Genomic DNA, 21,276 nt, shown 5'->3' with positions numbered 1-21,276 from the left:
ATAATAAGATTAAAAAAAAGGGTTCTTTTTATTTATCTTCTGGTTCCTGAGTCTTTAGGTTAGGCTCAGGTTATGTTTTCAGTCTTTTTTCTACAACTATAAGGAATAGGAACTTAGTTTTTAAACGTTAAAAGCTGAGATGGTCACCTAATAACATCATTCCTGGAGCAGGGGCTTTAAAAACCCCACACCGTAATATCATGGGGTGTTGTGTATTGGGTAGATCAACTTAGTCAGGGTGTGTGTAAAACCCTTTTGGGGTGTGTATTAGGCTGGGATGCCCAGTCAGGGTGTACATATGGTGTAAGGGAGCCTGTTGGGGTGTGTGCATATGGCGTCAGGGTATGCGCATTGGGTGGATGAGCGCATCTGGGTGCGTGTTCAGGATTGGGTTCCTCGGCGCTAGTGTTGCACGGCTCTGTCTTGCTCCCGGATCATGCGGACAAACTGCCTTGGATCTGGGCTTGTGTTTAACAGGGACAGCTGCCCAGGAGAGAGGGCCCAGGGCCCAGCCTACCTGAGCCCCAGCACAGCAGCTGATGCTGCGCTGGTTGCCACCCGGCCTGGAGCAGAGACAAGGAGGCTAAGCAGCAAGCCGGGCCTGCCTAGCCATCCCATGATGCATCGCGCCGTCCCAGTCCCCAGTGGGCCGCCATGTTGTCGGAGTGAAAGGCAGGGGGAGAGGCAGCCAGCGAGAGGCCTGGGGGGGGCTGAGATCCAGCTTCATCCTACCGCTCCGCCCGTGAGTATCCGGACTGGACCGGCACTAAATTGGGCCCCACACCCCAGGGGACCAGTCGGTGGGGTCGTATTGAGGTTAGGGGCTCGAGGTGGGGGTTGATGCGGCCCCGAAAGGCAGCCCCGGCCGGTCGCTGTGCTGGGTCTCTCCTCTCGCTCTGTTCCTTGTACATGTTTTGGAGTCAGAGCAAGGCCCCTATTGTTATCAAAGGAAGGAGGGAGGGGGAGTGGGGAGGTGCAGGGGCCCCCATAATGTGTCCCAAACCCCTCCACTCCCCCCCAAACTCCTTTAACCTTTATTCTTGGGTCCCTGTGAAGTTGGGGCAATCCCCTGCCCTGATCCTCCTGGGGGAGAAGAAATCATCCTTATTTTGGGGGGTGCAGGGGGTGGGTTCATGCTATTTTGGTTTAAAAAAATAATACCCGACTGGGGATTCTTCTCGGCATGTAATTCATCGTGTGCATTTTAACCGGGCTGTACGGCGTCGCCGGGGGGGGGGGGGGCAGAAGGGGGGGGGAATTCAGTAAATGTGATAAATAGCGTCCAAACCATTCCTAGCTTGTACACAGTTCAGATTCCTATCAGCAGGAATTGCTGGGAAACTGTGTGTGTGTGTAATGTATATAAGATATACCGGGGATTTCTGGAAGTGCATGCATTTAATTCTCAAAAATAAAGAAGTGATCCATTTTTATTGTCATAAGTGTCCCAGTATTCCTACGGTTTGTGTTTTATCTCTGTAATGGTTGGGATTTTTTTTTTTTTTTGTAAGCTCTGTTGTTTTTTTGGTGTGTGTCAGTCTGTAAGAGAAAGGTCTTTATCATTTCAAGTGGAAGGGAATAAAACACACACAATACTTTCCGATGTGCTATAAGTACATAGTGCTGTTCTCTCTTCGTCCTTCCTCCCCCTGTAGTATTTGTGTTGGATAATTTTTAATTGAGCAGTTTTGTTTTGAAGAGAACAACACTGGAGCTTGTTCTTTACCCCACACTGAGAGAGACTCCTATTTTCATTTTTTTCTGTTCAGTGCTTAATAACTTGGTTCCAAGTAGAAATTTTATTAAGCAGATCATGAGTAAGGAATTTCCTTTTACTGAGAGGGTGGGCGGTTTAGCATTCGTCTTATAACGTGTTTTAATGCTGGTTTAAGAAGTTTAGTGGGTTATCAATTTACCCACTTCCTGCTGTGTCTCCTTAGGTTTTAATGAAAATGTGAACTTTTTCGCTTTTGTAGACCAGATGCCTCTTAAACAATGGGTAGGCGGTTTTGATTCGTAGTCTAACTTTATGGAAAAATAGAGGCCTTTACAGATTCCTAGTTTAATTTTGCAAAATACATTTCATGTCCATTCCAATTTTTAAAATACTACTGTAAACTTTTTTTTTTTTTTAAATCGGAGCGCTTGGAGATCAGTTACTGAGTTCTGAATTTATTAGTAGTAGTTATGCTACATGCAGAATACAGCTATTTTTTCTAAGGCCACCGCTTCTTGTAGTTAGAATTTGTTTAGCTATGTCCCCAAAGTTATGTTGCTTACAGACAGGAAATTACATGAAGTCTAAACTATGCTATCTTATGGTAATGATAACATACAACATCTTGTTTACCACCATTTGTGTGTGTGTGTAAGAGGAAAGAAACGTATGTTAATAGTAATTTCACTCTGACAATCCCTTTTTGTAATGTCCAATAGGAGGCTGTTTATTTTGTAAATGAATAACACTCATGGGAAACTCTTTATATGGAAAATACAGGAAGAGTGTGAAAAGTAAGAGATTGAGTAGCTATAAGACGCTTGCAGTGATATGAGTTGCAGCTGCTGGTTAGTTAACCAGTATGTGTTGTGTAGGTGACTTAACATATTTCTGATGCTCTATATGCTTTGAATGACGGTATTCAGCTGTCTGCTACATTTATCACAACATTTCTGTCAAAAACATATCTCAGAACTAAACTTGAACTTCCCCTCATGCTTTTTTCCCCCTTTGCTCTCTTTCAAAATGTCTCCTGTGCCAAGTTTTCTGTTCTGACTTGGGATTGACTTGTCCATGTTAAATGAAGGAGGAGGTTTCTGAGAATACAGACAGTTGTACAGAACGTAATAATGCTCTTGTTATATCTTGACTGGGATTTTCTAGTGTCAAGAGTAATAATAATTTTATAACACTTTCTCCTCCCCTGTGAGATTGAGGGAGCAAGTGACAGCCCCTCAGATGTGGGAAAGATAAAGCTTGATCACCCCTTAACTTCAGGAGTGGTGATGGAACCTCTAAAAGGTATTTCATGTAAATGTAAGTATGTAGCAGGCTGAAGCTAAAGAAGGAGCGGGTCTCAAACATAGAAAAGGGCAGGTCCCTTCCCCATTAAAAGCTTTGAAAATCAGGATGCTGCATTTCTCCGTATGGTGTGGAGTATCACTTGGGTCATTAAGGGAAATCCTTCAATTGGGCCACAACTGCCAAATCTTTTATTGTTACTTCTCAACTATGTGCTATTATCTGTCATGGCCATAATAGAAAATGATGTCATATTAGTTTGTTAGAGCATTTGGAAAGTTTTTTGTGTAATATGGATGTTTTTAAAAGAAAAATTAAAAGGGGATCACTGCCTCTGAGTGATTAAATCCCTGCTAATTTGCACTAATAACTGGGTGGGGAGGGAATAGGACTGCAGACAACAAAATTTTGTGAATAGGGAAATTAAGTTAGACATCAGTGCTGCAAAGATTTATGCACATGCTTAACTTTGTGCTGTGAGTAGTCCCATTGATTTCAGTGGGGATATTCGCAGTGCATAAAGTTATTCACACATGTGAATCTTTGAAGGATTGGGACCATGGGAAGGTTGGGGGGGAGAAGGGGGTTGTCTGTGTGTGTTTGACTGCCTCACAATATATTTTTCCATTTATTTTGACAGGAGTTAGTCCAGTTTTAGTTATCCATAACATTACCCCAGAGTACCTAAGTACTTTGCCACCATCATCATAGTATGAGTCCCTTATAAGAAATTCATGATAGAAATAAGCTTTCTTCTTCTTCCTTCTGTAGGAGAGTTTGATTCGTTTCGTTTTTTATTTGTTTGCTTTGTGTGTGAGTAGAACTTACACTATTTAGCTTTCCTATGGTATGCTGGTAAAAGACAGGTTTCAGAGTAGCAGCTCTGTATCAGCAAAAAGAAAAGGAATACTTGTGGCACCTTAGAGACTAACAAATTTATTTAAGCATAAGCTTTCATGAGCTACATCTGATGAAGTGAGCTGTAGCTCACGAAAGCTTATGCTTAAATAAATTTGTTAGTCTCTAAGGTGCCACAAGTACTCCTTTTCTTTTTGCTGGTAAAAGAACATCTTGTAAAAATAATAAAGCTTTAGTAATGAGACCTCACTATAGTGCTATATTTGAGAAGTGGAATGAGACTTCCAGGTTTTGTGGTAAGGTTTACATCAAAGTTAGAACCGATGAGGTTTTGCTAAATACATTTATTTACGTCTGTACACATCTTTGAACATGTAAAGTGGTGTGCATAAGTGCAAAGTTACCTGTTTACATTGCTCTAGAAAAATAAAAGAAACTACATTGCAAGCTTAAGGAGAGAGGAAAAAATTCTATTACTGAAGTTTCTATATTCAGATTACTCTAACAGACGAATAAGAGAAAAAACACTTCAAATTGGTAGGGAAAATCTAGATGATTTTTGAGCAAAATTAAGATTTCTGTTTGTTGCTATCTTGCACTCCAGTGCAGTTATGAAGTTGTTCCTGAAAGTCACTTGTAGAATTTGACGGCTATTAAAAAGTAGTGTGATGAAAAGAGGAGATAAAGGTGCCCTTCAGAGCCTACAGAACTATTTGCAGGTTTGGGCCAAAGTTTTCAGTCAAGATATGCTAGGGAGAACCTTATCATAAATGTGGAAATTGACTTCCTGCATGATGATATGCAGTTATGATGATGATGAATGAGGGGCAAATTCTGCTGTCAGTCCATCTTTGTTAACTATTCATGATATTTGTGGGTTTGCAGTTGGATGACCAGGGCAATAATTGACACAAAGTTTAGAAGTCTGAGGTCTGTTTAGCATTTTTAATTTAATTTCTTCTGACTTAAATACCTGAGTGTGTGTGTGTGTGTGTGTGTGTGTGTGTATATGTGTGTGTGTGTGTGTGTGTGTGTATATGTGTGTGTGTGTGTATATATAATTTTAATGGGGTGGGAATTATGTAAAGAAAAAAAACACTTCACTATCAAGGTGTATAGAATCTTCTGTGATTTACCCACTTATTGTCATATTATTCAGGTCGCTGTACGGGATGGATTCTCTTTTTCGCTTTGTTTGCTACGCTAGATAGTTTCTACAGTCAGAGTTTAGTTTTTTTTCTCTCCCATCAGTAACTGAATTGAGGCTGTCTGCTGATCTAGCTCTGGAACATTCTGTTGGTGTCCCAGTCACTAAGAGGTTAGCTGCTTTTTCTTTAGGGAATCTCCCATAAATATGTGTGTATATCTTACTGTCTCATGGCCAAAGCCAGCCTTAATGTTTGCAACACAGTGCAAGTTATGTTTGGGGCATGACTAATAGCATGTGTACAAATAATATTTTAGGTTTGAATTTGATAAAACTGGCTGACATAAGTTTTTTTTGGTTTATCTAACTATTGGAAGTAATAATCTAGTAGTACTTACATGCAAATGACAGATTCTGTAGCAGAACTGCCATTAATATAGAAGTTTATAAACATTGATGTTGTAATTTGAATTCCATTACATTCCCCAGGGTTTTTCTCCCCCAGAAGTTTACAGTGCTCAATTTTAGATTAAACTGAGACAAAATTTTAGTGTGCTGGCCATACAAGAAATTTCACTTGCACAGCTTGGTGGTCTGATTCCAAGAATAGGCAACTGTGAATATCTTAACTGTATTGGCAGCATCCTGTAGAATTAACTGTCGTTTTGGTTAGTGTGTATTTTTAATATATTTTACTGAAATGAAGTTTGTTAAATTTAGCTTTCTGAGATATGGGTCAGATGTGACTAACAGGAAAGCATAAACATGTCAAAAGAAGTAAGATTTTTTTCTTGATGTAGGCAATGTGTGCTTAATCGGTTATTAAAATGAATAAACATAGAAAACCCTGTGTCTCCTTAGGTGTTGGTGGAATGAGCGTTGCGTGTGTTTTGAAGAGAAAAGCAGTGCTCTGGCAGGACTCGTTCAGCCCCCACCTGAAGCAGCACACACAAGATACAGCTAATCCCAACATGCCTGTTGTTTTGACATCTGGAACAGGGTCCCAGGCTCAGCAACAGCCAGCTGCAAATCAAGCCCTTGCAGCAGGGACACACTCCAGTCCTGTCCCTGGATCCATAGGAGTTGCAGGCCGTTCTCAGGACGACGCTATGGTGGATTACTTCTTTCAGAGGCAGCATGGTGAGCAGCTTGGGGGAGGAGGAAGTGGTGGAGGCGGCTATAATAACAGCAAACATCGCTGGCCTACTGGGGATAACATTCATGCAGAACATCAGGTAATAATAAAAAAAAAAAAGTTCAATATTTCAGACTGAATACATGAACAAATCATGTTAGGATTGCTGCTTTTAATGAACCTTCTTAAAGCTTAAGCTGGTTATTGTGTGGTTTGGATGGTATCAGCCAGACTTCTTTCTTTTCAGAATTTTAATGCCTCACTAGTTAAAAATGAAATGTTTTCTCTCTCTTGATGGTGTTGAACTAGAAATCTCACTGCACTCTATGACAGTAGTTAAAATGAATCTGTTTGTAAAATTCATCAGTCCTCTTTATTGATTTTTGTATGTGTGAACCAGTATAGTGGTGTTTGTTGCTTGTTATCAAACCTGATGCTGTGGTTGCATTATTTTTTATGTAATGGTATTACAAAACTGTGTTGTCCTTTAAAGCATGTAGGAATGGTGAAAGCTTCACACTCTAATACTGAAATGCACACAGTTCTGGTACTTGTCTGCAGCACAAGGAGAAGTGAGGGAAAGGGGGCTGGGCATGGTTAATTGAATGAGGAAGAAAGCCGTTTATAAAAAAACAGTTGTTTCACCGTGTGCTAAGGAACAGAACTTTGCTTTCACATGTATTTAATGTCCTAAAGAATAATCGGATACTTCTGTTGTGCATATAAATGAAGAAAGCGAAAAGAGAATTTAACCATTAACCAAAGGTATGGTTTAAATCACAGCATTATTTTATATGCTGGGGCTTAAACAAGTGCACATACCACTCCTTAGCTATCTGATTGTGACACGTAGGTAACTCTTCAAGTACAGGGATGAACTAAAAAACCTGCTTCCTCTAAAAAGGGAGATACAGCAACAGCATTTAGAGGTAAGCATGTTTTTTTAAGTCAGTGGTTCCCAGAAATCTCTTAAAAGCAGCAGGAACAAAGCTTCTGTAACCTCATTGAAACCTCAGCATTGCTTACATAGCTTTTTGGTTTTCTGTCAAAATAGAAAAAAAAGATAGTGTTTTAAATTATGATTGTTTAAATTCATTATTTAAAGGAGCATGGCCAAAATTTGACTTAATATTCAACTTGTTAGAACTTGGTGTGACACCACCTCCACTCTAAAAGAGCTAATTTATTTAAAAGTGAATCGCCCTATCACAAAATTTGAAAAAAACCCCAGAAATTAACCCCACCTCCCTCCAGAAAAATGTTCTGCTTTCTCCGCAGGGCTGTCTAACAAGTAGACACTATGGTGAAAATTATGCAATTTGAGTAATATTGGCACGTGCATAAACAAAGAAGTAAACAAAGAACTGCATTAATTTCAGTTCCCTAAGAAGCATAGGATGAAATCCAGAATGTGAAATAGAGCTAGGAAAAAAGTTGGCGTGTCTTTTTTTAAACTTATTTTTAAGAAATATTATGCTTAATTATTTCCCCCATGCAAATACAAGTATTTAGCTAAAATGTGCATGAAGAAAAATGATGGGTTGGACTCCAGTCTGGAATGACTGCCATTAATTTGTTTAAAAAAAATCATCTAACTGAAGATTTGAGTAATGTTAAAAGTTGTATTCCAGCTTTATCTGTTGAAAGATTTAACTAAATCTTTGATGTAGTTAATGTAGGTCAGAGGATGATTCTTATCTGCTTTTTAAATATTTTATGATCTCTCAAATTTGCTGCTATTAAGTGATAATCAGTAGGCACCAAACACTGGTTACGCATTGTTTGGGGTAGCATTGGGATATTTTGTGTGAGGATGGCTTTGTCATGCTGAAATGCACAAATGAGCAAAATTCTCAATCCCTGCCCCCCAAAAGGAAGCAACTCCACCAAAAATAGCAGAAAATTGCAGGTATAAAAAAATTATATCCTGCAGTTTCTAGGTGTCTGCAATCTTTACTGCATTCTGTAGTAGTCAGTAAACTTTTAAGCTTTAATTTAAAACAAAAACAAAAAAACTAATTTGACCTGTTTCAAAGACTTATTTCACTGTCCGCAAATATACTGCTGCTTTTCTTTTGCAGAAAACTCTCGAATTAAATAACAGCACATGTAACGCCTTATTGAAAAACATGTTGTATGAAAATCTAGTTGGGGCTGTTTAGTTTTGGTGTTTTTTTTTTTTTTTTTTTTTTTTTTAAAGCATTTATGTGTAGGATTTTCGTTTGGTTTTGTTTTAAATCTCAAACATGAGGATATTAACTGCAAATATAATCTAACCTTAAGGCTGCCATTTAGTATCACACAGTCAGGAAATATACAGCAATATCAATTTAGCGGTTTTGCAAGTATATATCATTTTTTCTGTTTTTTTTCATGATAATAGTGTAGCTTCAAATATTACTGTTGTGATATATATGCTTTACAATACTCACCTTTAACACGCTTAATTTCGTTACGACCATAACTGTTTCCTAATATTGTGGTTTCAACTATGCAGACTTAATGTTACGTTAACCAGTTTTTGCATTCAGCATATCCTTTTTTAATTAAATGAAATTAAAGGTCAATTTAAGGTCATCGGTATGGTATGGGACAGTGACCTGTGTTGACTTGTTTTGCCACCTTATCCCCCAGTGATTTCCCAAATGTTCTAAGTTGTATGACTTTTGTCATTTCTTCCCCTCTTGAGCCCTGATCTTGTAAAATGTTCCATGTGGGTACGCGTGTCTGCCAACATATGCTCGCAGAATCAGTGCCTTAGTCCTGTATATATCATCTTAGGTCATGGGTCACTCGCTTTTAAGGAGGTGGAAGGAGAATATCTGGGATCCAGGTTGGAGGTATTAAGTTCTCATAAGATAATTTGCAGATGACTTGAAAAATAGGAACAGGTTGATAATGAACAATAAAGGATTAAAAATTAGGACACTGTTTAAAAAACAAATTTGTATTCAACAAATAAAACTCCTGCCTTGTGTAGTATATTTTCCCTCCTCTTTTGTTGGTATGGTGTCTATTTAGGGCCTGAGTCCGCACCCTTAAATCTCGCTGCAGTCAATTGGAATTGAAGGGTGCTGAGCACCCTATGGGTCAGGTTTTCAGATTTGTAAAGTCTTTGAAGCGGGGACCATCTGACTCTGTTTGGACTGTGTATCCATATCTGCAAGTGGTATGGGGCTTGTGCTGCAGACAGTAAAGTGGAGGGTAGTGCTGAGCATCAAGTGAGAAAATCGGTGGTAGCGGAAGGTCATGCAGGTTAATTATGCGTTAATACAGTTTAGCCTTGAAATGTGCAGGGTTTAGGAGATTGTAGCTAACGGTGGGAAGATTTTCATATCTTTTTAAATGGCTGCTTCGTAATCCCTTTTCCTGTGTCTTCGTGTCAACTGTTCAGACATAACCTGTTGTCAGCACTTTGGAGCTGGGAGCTCTCTGTCTCTATGGCACAGAAGACACTTAGGCAAATTCAGTAAATAACATTTCAGCCTCTGTAACTACAATGGTTATATAACACGTGTGTTAAAGTAAATGTACAATATGCTTTTTCATTGTTTACCATGTTTTTATTTTTTCACTTGTCTGCTGCTGCTGTTTTCTCCTTGGTATGACAGCTGTAAAGAATTCAAATGGTGGATGGCTTTGACAGGTGTAACCGAAGAATACGTTTGTCAGTGCTCCAAAAGAAGCAGACAGTGTCATCCTATTCCAAACAATAACCTTCAAAATGGAAGAAAAAAATGTGTCTTCGCTCAATTGCTATTTTATATGTAGTTTTTTCTAACCTTTCCTCTCTCCCTTTCAGAAAAAAATCTGTCTTTCTGATTAGTAAAAATTTTATCAACCGAGACTCCGTTCTCATCTTGGTTAATCTGGTGCATGTGGTGTATTTTATAAATCCAATATTGCTGTTGTTTACAGATACTGATGTAACTGCTTTTGAAAGGTTCCTGGTCTCAAACATGCTATAGCAGAGGTCGGCAACTTTCAGAAGTGGTGTGCTAAGTTTTCATTTATTCACTTTAATTTAAGGTTTTGCTTGCCAATAATACATTTTAATGTTTTTTAGAAGGTCTCTCTCTGTAAGTCTATATATTATATAACTAAACTATTGTCGTATGTAAACAAGGTTTTCAAAATGTTTAAGAAGCTTCATTTAAAATTAAATTAAAATGCTGATCTTACGCCACTGGCCCGCTCAGCCTGCTGCCAGCCTGAGGTTCTGTTCACGTAGGCCGGCAGTGGGCTGAGCGGGGCCTGCGGCCAGAACCCCAGACTGGCAGTGGGCTGAGCGGGGCTGGTGGCCGGGACCCCAGACTGGCAGTGGGCTGAGCGGGGCTGGTGGCCGGGACCCCAGACTGGCAGTGGGCTGAGCGGCTCAGCCCGTTGTCTTTCTGGGGTTCCGCCTGCCGGCTCCTGCCAGCCAGGGTCCCGGCTGCTGGCCCTGCTCAGCCTGCTGCCAGTCTGGAGTCCCGGCCCTGTCCACATAGAATAGGTACCTACCTTCTCCCTGGTTCTAGCCATTCTCTTCCTTTCTCTGCACTGAGATGAGGATGGGACTGTGCTGAGAACAGGGCTGGGGGTGAAGGAGCAGGCTGGGGGTTGGGGTGCAGGTCTGGCCAGGAGTTAGAATGAGGGAGAGGGCTCAGGGTTGGGGCAGGAGATTTGGGTGTGGAGTGCTTACCAGGGCAGCTCCCATTTGGTGCGAGGGGTGCAGGTGGGAATGTGGGTGTGTGTGTGCAGGAGCTCCCATTTGGTGTTCAGGGTGGGAGTGGGGATGTGGGGGGTGCAAGAGTCAGGGTGTGTGGGGGGGCTGAGTATGTTTGGGGGGGTGCAGGAGTCAGGGCAGGGGACTGGGGGTGTGTGAGGAGGGGACAGAGGACTGAGGGGGCTGGGTACGTGTGGGGGGTGCTGCAGTCAGGGCTGGGGTTGTGGGGGGGTGCAGGGGTCAGGGCACTGGGCTGGGGGTGTGGGCTGGGGTCGTGGGGGTGCTCCCAGCCCCTGCTCTGAGCGGCTCACGGCAGGGGGCTGGAGGGGATATGCCCTGATTCCACCCCCTTCCCCAAGGTCCCGGAGAGCACGCTGTGGCTCCGCTTTTACCTCTCCCCCTCCGTAGCAAGGGCCGTCAGGTGATCGGCGGCAGGGAGGGAAAGGAGGAGGGGCAGGAACCCAGCATGCTGGGGAAGAGGTGATGGGAGGGGGAAGCTTGCCTGCCCTGCAAGGAGAGAGCGCTGGGTGGGGGCCTGAAAAGAGTGGGCCGGGCCGGGCAGGATTTTTAGTGGCATGCTGCTGTTTGCCCTGACCCAGGCAGACAGCAGCGTGCCATTAAAAATTGGCTCATGTGCTGGGTTTGGCATGCACTATTTGAATTGAGACCAGTAACTCATTTCACATAAGTCACTAAACAGTTATCACATAGGAGTTCTGATGACTAACAGTGTAGGCTTTATTTGGTCTGATGCTGAAAGACCACGTATCTTATTACAGATCCCTGGGGCCACCAAGTCCCACTACAAAAAAGGCACTTGGCTTAGAGATCTTAGAAGAGTTACCTTTAGCACTTAACGAAAACTAAAAAAAGCTGCTTTTTTCCCCTTGCACACAGATGTTACAGGGAAACGAGGCATTGACCGTGATCTTTCCACATTTCAGTCAAGCGTCGCTGTTCCTTAATATTCAGTTATATCCCCTTCTAAATTACAGTAAATGCAGGGCTTTTTTTATGTCCAAATTGCAATAAATGAGTAATACGGAAGTCTGTCATGGTTTGAAGATGCAAGAACAATTTTTAGGGATTTTACTTTCTTTGAGAGCATCTTTAATTAGCTAATAATCCCTGCAGCGTTCTTCTGTCCCTAATTATCTCCTCACATCTGAGGAATTATCCATGCACTCAATAAGAGAAATATAGTGAGGGTGGCAGGGTGAAGATTGGAGTTCATTTCGGGTTTTGTCTCTGTGAAGCCTTATGAATGGGGAGCACTGAACTTCTTAATCAATACTGTACATTTAACTGGGCATAGAATCCAGTTCTCTTGACTCCTCACTTCTCTCCAAATCCACTATTTAAACTGTGCAGCCTCCCTACTATGTTTCACTACCACATGAAGGGCTAGGTTTGGTTCTTGGGATGGCAAACAATATGGTCAAGGCTTGCTTAAGGAGGAGTTAACCTCCTCTTTCTCTCAAACAACCTGGGAAGCCAAGCAGAGACAGGCTCCAGTGTTGCTCCAAAGGAAGTCCTGTTTAATTGTAAGCTTTTTCGGCCAGAGACTCAATCTATTTTTGGAAAGCGCCTAGCAGAGTTTAGATGCTACTGCAATCTGGCCCACATTGCCAAGGAGAGTCTCACTGCAGCTTGAGGCAAGAAAGAAATCCTGTGACTGCACATACAGTATTCAGTTGTTTGCATATTTAATATCTGTAGTCTTATTCCATGAAACAGCCTTTCAAATGAATGGAATTTCCATTGGTATTTCCATGTACTTTCATGGTAAGCACAATAGCTGGGTGTTATGGTAGCAGTGAAATAATTGACGGTGTTACCATTCAAATTATTTGGCTGTGAAGTTAACACTGTGTTGAAATGAATGCTTGAAATTAGAATATATCATCTTCTGTAGAAAACCTTAATCTACAGGGCCTGGCTAGTTCTTCAGGATTTATTGATATTTTTGGTTTTGAGTCTGTAAATTTATATTGGCCCTGCTAACAATTAAATCCATTACAAGGTATCTAGCTTTAATTCACAGAGCACATCTGATCACTTGTGCAGTCTTTGTGATTTCATTATATGGTACCAAGAAAAGGAGTACTTGTGGCACCTTAGAGACTAACAAATTTATTAGAGCATAAGCTTTCGTGAGCTACAGCTCACTTCATCGGATGCATTTGATGAAGTGAGCTGTAGCTCACGAAAGCTTATGCTCTAATAAATTTGTTAGTCTCTAAGGTGCCACAAGTACTCCTTTTCTTTTTGCGAATACAGACTAACACGGCTGCTACTCTGAAACCTGTTATATGGTACCATATCCTTTTAATCTACTTGACTCATGCTTGCCTAGGAAGAACAAAAATACACTTTTACATCAACTGATCTTGAAGTTAAATACTATGCACAGATTTAAGATGCGTATTTTTTGCTTATTTTAATTTGTGGGGTATGTGAAGGGGTATGTTCTAGTAGTTCTATAAAATCAAAGTAAAAAACTATTATTAATGAACCAAAAATAGCAATTTAACAAGACTGTCTTAAGTATTTCCATAATTATTAACTATCTTGGCTAAATGCCATGTAAAATGTTAGCCAGTCTGTAATTTTAATAGCATTTTGCTTCAAATGCTAGTGGTACTAGCAGTTCTAATTATGAATTCTTTACTACAAAAATAGTAGTTAAAGCTTCTAATCCTGTCTGATACTTGTGACTTCACATTCTTTCTCTCCTGACTATTGTTATAGAAGAGGACTAAAAATAGTACAGTAATCAGTTGATGGAACAACATATTTTAACCCTGGCACCTAATTGTCATTGACAAGCCTGTATGGGGCTTTTTTGTCACAAATTGGTAAATGTTGTCTCTAGTATCGTGTATAGCATCTCGTGTATGTTACAGGCAAGACAAAAAGAGATGCGAGTCAAAATCTCCTCCAGATTAACTAATAAGAGCAGTCGGCTGCTGCCTATGTATTATAAACCTTCACAAAGGGTTAGCTTAAAAAATTTTTTGTTTCAAAAGGTTTATAAACCCACCTTCTTTATATCCTAAAACCGTTACCTTGAACAATTCAGACATCTCCATTGTATGAAGTTACCTTTCGTTCCTGGGGATTAAAAAAGAGATTGTTGCATAGTGCTACGTAAGGCTCAACATTTTCATATTACTTGTCCTTGCTCTCATAATACTGATAACTTTAAATTTTCAGTATATGCTACAATTTGAGAACTGTATATTACTAGAAGACAAAAGTTTTTTCTACTTTAAAAATTCAGCAAATTTTTAAAAAATGTAATGGAAGATTATTAAGTATTCGAGATAGCCCATATGTAAATTTCACAAGATACTTGGGTAGTGTAGTGATTGTCATACAAATGTATATAGGTCAAAAGTAGCAGTATTAGGGATACTATTTCTTGGGCTGAGCATCTGCTTGTGTGATTACACCACAGAGGTAAGTGAGAAGGCCAAACTCAGGTACCTCCAAATCTTAAAATAAACTATTAATCATAAAAACAGAAATCAAATATTTTATCCATCCAGACAGATAACAAAAGAACTCTTTACTCTTTATTACTTTCCAGGAATAAAAAATAGAAAACTGGTGCTACAGTTTATTCCAATGCTGAAGATAGACTGTTTTATGTAGCACCAAGAAGTGTACTTAAGACACATGGGATGTATTCCTGGCCACCCTTACTTCAATGGGAATTTTGCCTTTGATAGCTGTTGGGCCAAGATTTCACCTGAGGTTATTGCCCTGATAAATCTACTGTGTCTGGTCTTGAACCTGCCAAGCAATCTGTATAAGTGGACTACCAAGCTTGTGCAGAGTCTTACTGAAATTAGTGCAGCTCTCTCTGTCTTTTCAAGATTGGGGCCAATATCATCAATGATTCAAGAAAGAACATATCAATTGGAGTTGTAATTCAGATTGATTGCTTTGAGCGGCCAAGTGATGCAAGGCCTTATGCTCGATGCCATGGCATTTCTCTGTTGGATGTAATGAAGAACTGGGTGATGGTAGCCATTAATGACTTCCAGCATAACAGTATCCCTATCTCAGTTCTGCTCATCCCCCCCCCCCCCCCATGCAGTTTAAAATCATAGACATGTAGGGCTGGAAGGGATCTCGAGAGGCCATCCAGTCTAGACTCCTGCACTCAGTCAAGACCAAGTCAATCTCCTAGACTATTCCTGACAGGTGTTTGTCCAGCCTATTCTTAAAAACCTCCTATGATGGGGATTCTACAGCCTCCCTTGGAAGTATATTCCAGAGCTTAACTACCCCTATAGTTAGAAAGTTTTTCTTAATATTGAACCTAAATCTCCCTTGCTGCAGGTTAAGTCCATTGCTGTTTGGCCTACCTTCAGTGGACATGGAGAACAATTGATCACCATCCAGTTTACCCTACTCCAGTGGTTCCCAAACTTGTTCCGCCGCTTGTGCAGGGAAAGCCCCTGGTGGCCGGGCCAGTTCGTTTACCTGCTGCATCCGCAGGTTCGGCCGATCGCGGCTCCCAGTGGCCGCGGTTCACTGCACCAGGCCAATGGGAGCTGCTGGAAGCGATGGCCAGTATGTCCCTTGGCCCGCGCTGCTTCCAGCAGCTCCCATTGGCCTGGAGCAGCGAATCGCCGCCACTGGGAGCCGCGATCAGCCGAACCTGCGGATGCTGCAGGTAAACAAACCGGCCTGGCCTGCCAGGGGCTTTCCCTGCACAAGCGACGGAACAAGTTGGAGAACCACTGCCCTACTCTATTTGAAGATTATCAGGTCCCCCATCAGTTTTCTTTTCTCAAGGCTAAACATGCTCAGTTTCTTAACCTTGCCTTACAGATAAAGTTTTCTAAACCTTTTAGGTGCCCAGTATTGGACACAATACTGCAGCTGAGGCCTCACCAGTGCTGAGTAAAGCGGGATAATTACCTCCCATGTCTTCCATACAACACACCTGTTAATACACCCCAGAATAAGATTAGTCTTTTTTGCAACTGCATTAGATTGTTGGCTCATATTCAATTTCTGATCCAGATCCTTTTCAGCACTACCACCACCTGTCTGGTTATTCCTCATGTTGTAATTGTGTATTGAATTATTTTTTTTCTTCCTAAGTGAAGTATTTTGCACTTGTACTTCATTGAATTTCATCTTGTTGATTTAAGACCAATTCTCTAATTTGTCAAGGTCACTTTGGATTCTGATCCTGTCCTTCAAAGTGCTTGCAACCCCTCCCAGCTTGGTGTCATCTGCAGATTTTTATAAGCATATTCTTCACTCCGTTATCCAAGATGTTTGTGAAAATACTAATATCAGATCCAGGACTGACGCCTGAGGGGCTACACTAGATACGCCCTCGCAGTGAACTATTGGTAACTGCTCTTTGAGTATAGTCTTTCAACATTATGCACCCACTTCATAGGAATTCATCAGGACCACATTTCCCTAGTTTGCTTATGACACTGTCATGTGGGTTTGTGTCAAAAGCCTTAATGCAATTGAAATATTACATCTATTGTTCCCACCCATCCACTAGGCCAGTAACCCTGTCAAAGAGGGAAATTAGATTGGTTTGTCATGATTTGTTCTTGGCAAATCTATGCTGGCTGTTCCTTAACCCTATTATCCTGTAAGTGCTTATTCAATAATTTGTTCCAGTAGCTTTCCAGGTACTGAAGTTAGGCTGATTGGTCTAGAATTCCCTGGTCCTCTTAGTTTCCCTTGTTAAAGATAGATATTATGTTTGTCCTTCTCCAGTCTTCTGGGACTTCGCCTGCCCTGCATGAGTTCTCAAATAGCTGACAGTTCTGAGATTGCTTCAACTAGTTCCTTAATTACTCTACTCTAAGACAGATTTCATCAGGCCCTGCAGACTTGAATAAATCTAATTTAAATATTTTTTAACCTGTCCTTTCCCTATTTTTGGCTTGTGTTTCTTCCCTCTTGTTAATATTAATTGTGGGGTGTATCTGGTCACTTTTAACTTTTTTAGTGGAGACTGAAGCAAAATAGGTGTTAAAGACCTCAGCCTTCTTGATGTCAACAGTTATTAGCTCTCCTTCCCTGCTAAGTAGAGGACCTATGCTTTCCTTAGTCTTTCTTTTGCACCTAATGTATTTAAAGAATCTCATCTTACTGCTTTTTTTATATCCCTTGCGAGTTATAACTCATTTTTTCCCTTACCCTTTCTGGTGTTTTTCTACATATTTGTGCTATTCTTTTGTACTCTTCCTTAGCAATGCATCCATGTTTACACTTTTTTTTTTTTTTTTTTTCAGGATTCCGTTTTGATTTTCAGGTCATTAAAGAGCTTCTGAGGCAGTTATATTGGCCTCTTCCTGTCTTTCCTTCGCATTGTTATAGTTTGCATTTATTCCTTTTGTACTGTCTTCTTGAGAAATTGCAAACAGACACCCCAAATGACTTCTCACTCTAGCAGAAAGAAGATAAATAAGAATAGTGGGAAGGAAGTGGAAATGAGGGCAGAAGGAAGGGAATGGGGGTGCATACAAAGTACCATGGAGGGGATTCATACAGTACCCCTATTGGGGAGTTTGCAGGAAGTCCCTGAAATAGAGGGGGATAGGAGGTGGCGTGGTGTTGGGAATGAAACAGCCCCATGTGTGTGCAATGAACTTTGCTTACAGCAACTACACAGTGAGACTCTCTAGTTTAGATTATCCTTGGATGCTATATTTAATGCAACATCAGTGGAAATAGATGGCAGTTTAAGTCCCGTTCAGAAATCCTTACCACTGATAAATGCAGAAATTCGATCTCTCATTTAATATCCTCCGCCACCAAAGAAAAAACAAACCCTGAAGCTCCCCTGGCCCTAATAGGGAAAGAATACATAAAATTTTCAGGAAGATCTAATTATTTATTTATGAAGCAAAAAGTCTGTACTAAGACTTCCAGGAAAGAAAAACATTATTTGACTCTCTCAAGGTGTTTGTTGTTGTTGTTTTTTTTAACTCTTCTTCCTGTCACCCCTGCGCCAAAAAAAAATTAAAGTTCCACTCCTGGTCATTTGCAAATGTAAAAGTGGCTAGCAGTGTGTCTGGCATGATGGAAGCATTCCTGTTACGAAGGGAGAAGTCCATCAAATGTGGCTAAGGGATTTTGGATGAAGTTAGACTTTCTGGGTGGTTTTACCATTCGTTTGTCTGGGAGAAAATAAATCTTACATAAATTACATTTCTTTAAGGTTATTACTGTCTTAAGGATCATGTGTTAAATGAGACTTGGTATCATACTGCAGTACTTTTAAATGAAATTCATATGAAAAGACTGTAGCATCCAAATTTTCTCAATGCAACATGCAAAGTTTACATCAACTGGCTAGCCATAAACATTAACATTTACTTTAAATTAGCATTCAGGTTCCTTGCTAATGGCCGTCATTTTGATGAAAACTGACTTATTCTGAGACACCAGAAATATAGGAGCTAAACTAAACATTAAGAAACTAAAAAGTAGATTTGATGCTGCTTTCACATTGGTTTAACAAGAAGTTATGTGAAGCCACTGTTGAGAGTGGTCAAAAAGACAGCTTGTGGCCCTGTTTACCTACGTATACCTTCTGGCTTTTGATTTACTGACAAGTGTCATTTAGCATCATGGTCCTCGTCTTTGCTAGAGAATTTCTCTGTGGGACTGCACAGGTTGGAGTATTGACAGTACTAGTCCACATTAATCATGATGTTTCAGGTGCACTTTGTTTGCATTTTTTCTCTATATGCGCGCTAGTGCCCATGCTACATTATTGTAGAATGACTGTGTTCTGAGTGCCTTTCCCAAAATTCCTAGCACAACTCCATGAAACAGTGGCTTGTGGTAGATTTCAAAAGGCCTTATGTGATCTATCATGGGTACAGGAGAACTGTGGGAGAAGAGGCCATATTCCTAAGGGAAACATCCCCAAGTCCCCTGTTGCCAACTCGTTTCTAGTCCCTTTCCCAAAATGGAGTTCAGGATGCTTGGTTCTTGTTTCTTGCTTAACAGGAAAGGCTTCTGGAATGTTTTAAAAAGTTGTCATGAGTTGACTAATGAAGGAGGTATGCTGAGACTGCTGCCTAGCCTGCTGACCAATATAATCTCATTGTTTCCTTGTACTCCTCGTATGTGTACATCTGTTTTCTGCTGTCTAACAGAGCAGCTCTTGGGGGGCAGGGACCGTCTCTTTTTGTTCTGTTTGTTCAGCACAGATTGGTCCTGGTCCATGACAGGCTCCTAGATGCTATAGTAGTATAAATTATATTTCTGAATTAAGTGCAAAGAGCCAGAGACTGAAAAGAGTGGTTCATGTAAGTTTTTGTGATGCGGTAGTTGTGCATCCACCATCCAGGTAGATGGCAGTGTGCTGTTTTTACAGGTAATTGTTAGTGGGTGGATCTTGCTTTTGAGTCCTACCACAATCCCATACAGGTACATTAAAGTTATTCTCAAGATCAGTAATGGCTGTATAACTTAAGGCTAAGGAAGGCTCTATGTCTCTGGTATGCTGCCATTGAAGTTCCAGACCATCATGATGAACTTCTTTCAACTTGAAAAAGCAAGTTGCAATTACACTTTGTAAACTGGCTACCTTAGATAATTACTGATTAATAGGGTACTGGTTTGGGATTAGGAAGTCCACCAGTGATTGCTCTTGTTGTGGAAGTCTGTAGGGCAATATATAGTATTACATAGGTATGAGTTCATGGTGATAAGGTAAAGATAATTAGGAAATTTAAGTACTTGAGTTCCCTGAATTCTGCAGTAACTATTTATAGAACCCATTTGCCCATTCTGTTGTCTTCACCCCCCAATAAAACAAAACAAAAAAAACCAAGTTAGGGTATGTTGTGGAAACTTGGAAAGACAAAAATTCAGGGGGTACAGAATAATGGTCTTCATTCTGGAGACTGAAAATAAGATGGAGATGTTTGACCCACAGTGATTTTCTTCAGAGACTAATATATGTCTTTTATCTGCCTTAATTTTTATGACATAAAAGTTGACTTAACATTTTCAATTAACAGTGGTCTTCCAAGACAGCTGGGCTGGTGTCAACCTATGAAAAGCTGGACAAGCAAGTAGCTATACTTGAAACTCTTAGAACAGTCAGCAGAGCTTTGAGCAAATAAATGCTCTGGGCACATGCTTTAAAAATGATGGCCAGGAACTTTGTGTGGAGCAGTGAAATGACTGGAATTCGTAGAACATGGTGTGATGTAGCTTGGTTCATTTTTATGTATAAAAAAATATTCTTAATTCATAATGATACTTAGCCTTTGTGGAAGTTTGTAGATAATTATATAATTCAGGCATTTTGTTTTTTGGGCAGGGTTATGTATTGGATGGTGTTAAGAAGGATTAATATGAAAAGAACAGTTCTTGGAGGAGTGAATGATGTGCAAAATACTCAGCCCTTGTTTTCAAGAATAAACTTGATTATATACAAACGCTTGCAGGCCTGTTTGCATTATCAGAAGGAATGTATCATGTAGAAGAGTGTGTAAGCAATGTATTCTCTTACAAGTGCATGAAATACATCTCATTAGGTTACATATTTTCATCTTGCTAAGGGGTGGAGTGCCTGAGGAAAAGTTGAGGGAGCTGAAGATTTGGGGCAACTGTAATACCTTCAGCCACTATAATAATAGTTAAGGGGCCAGTTGCAAGGTCAAAGCAGCAGTCAGTTTTTCTTTGTCTTTAATTACGCATTACAAATTTCCACTGCAACTATCACATGTTCTCCTAACATATCTCTGCACCATCTATATTTCCAACTATAGTAGAGCCTCAGAATTATGAACACCTCGGGAATAGAGGTTGTTTGTAACTCTGAAATGTTCATAACTCTGAAAAAAACGTTATGGTTGTTCTTTCAGAAGTTTACAACTGAATATTGACTTAATAAAGTTTCAAAGTTTATTGTGCAGAAGAAAAATGCTACTTTTTAACCATCTTAATTTAAATGAAACAAGCACAGAAGCAGTTTCCTTACTATGCCAGTTTTTTTAAACTTTCCTTTTTTTTTTTTTTTTTGGTAGTTTACGTTTAACACAGTAATGTATTGTATTTGCTTTTTCTTTTGTCTCTGCTGCTGCCTGATTATGTACTTTCAGTTCCAAATGAGGTGTGATTGACTGGTCAATTTGTAACCCTTGTGTTCATAACTCTGAGGTTCTACTGTAGTTATAAGGCCCTCATCACTGTAGTATCTGAATGCTTCAGAATCACTTCTTTGTCTTCCTGTCTGTGCTGGTCTTCCCTTTCTGCATTTTTCAGAATTCTTGTTCTGCCTTTCAGTGATGATCCTTTTATTTTATGCACCTCAAACTCCTGATTCAATCCCCCTCTCCATTTCTGGGCAGTTCCATGAATAGATCTCCTCTGCTCTTCCTCTTCCTGGATATCCA

General features: G+C 40.3%; 1 protein-coding gene across 14 annotated transcripts in view; it reads left to right on the top strand.

Moving 5' to 3' along the window:
• The first annotated feature begins 425 nt into the window (after nucleotides 1-425).
• The window catches only part of PUM1 (pumilio RNA binding family member 1), a 120,921-nt gene continuing 100,070 nt past the window's right edge, over nucleotides 426-21,276 (top strand). For 6 of the 14 annotated variants that reach the window (XM_043506199.1, XM_038377379.2, XM_038377383.2 and 3 more), the window contains exons 1-2: nucleotides 598-742; nucleotides 5,886-6,259. In XM_043506199.1, the coding sequence (XP_043362134.1) occupies nucleotides 5,897-6,259 (363 nt within the window). In that variant the 5' untranslated portion in view covers nucleotides 598-742; nucleotides 5,886-5,896. Of the gene's footprint in view, nucleotides 743-5,128; nucleotides 5,234-5,885; nucleotides 6,260-21,276 lie in introns of all 14 variants that reach the window. The other 8 variants (XM_043506202.1, XM_043506201.1, XM_043506200.1 and 5 more) reach the window with 7 other exon arrangements.

This window comes from Dermochelys coriacea, chromosome 19 (genome assembly GCF_009764565.3).
Source record: "Dermochelys coriacea isolate rDerCor1 chromosome 19, rDerCor1.pri.v4, whole genome shotgun sequence".
NCBI classification, from domain to species: domain Eukaryota; kingdom Metazoa; phylum Chordata; order Testudines; family Dermochelyidae; genus Dermochelys; species Dermochelys coriacea.
The sequence above is the reverse complement of the archived record's forward strand: the minus strand, read 5'-3'. Positions and strand labels throughout refer to the sequence as shown.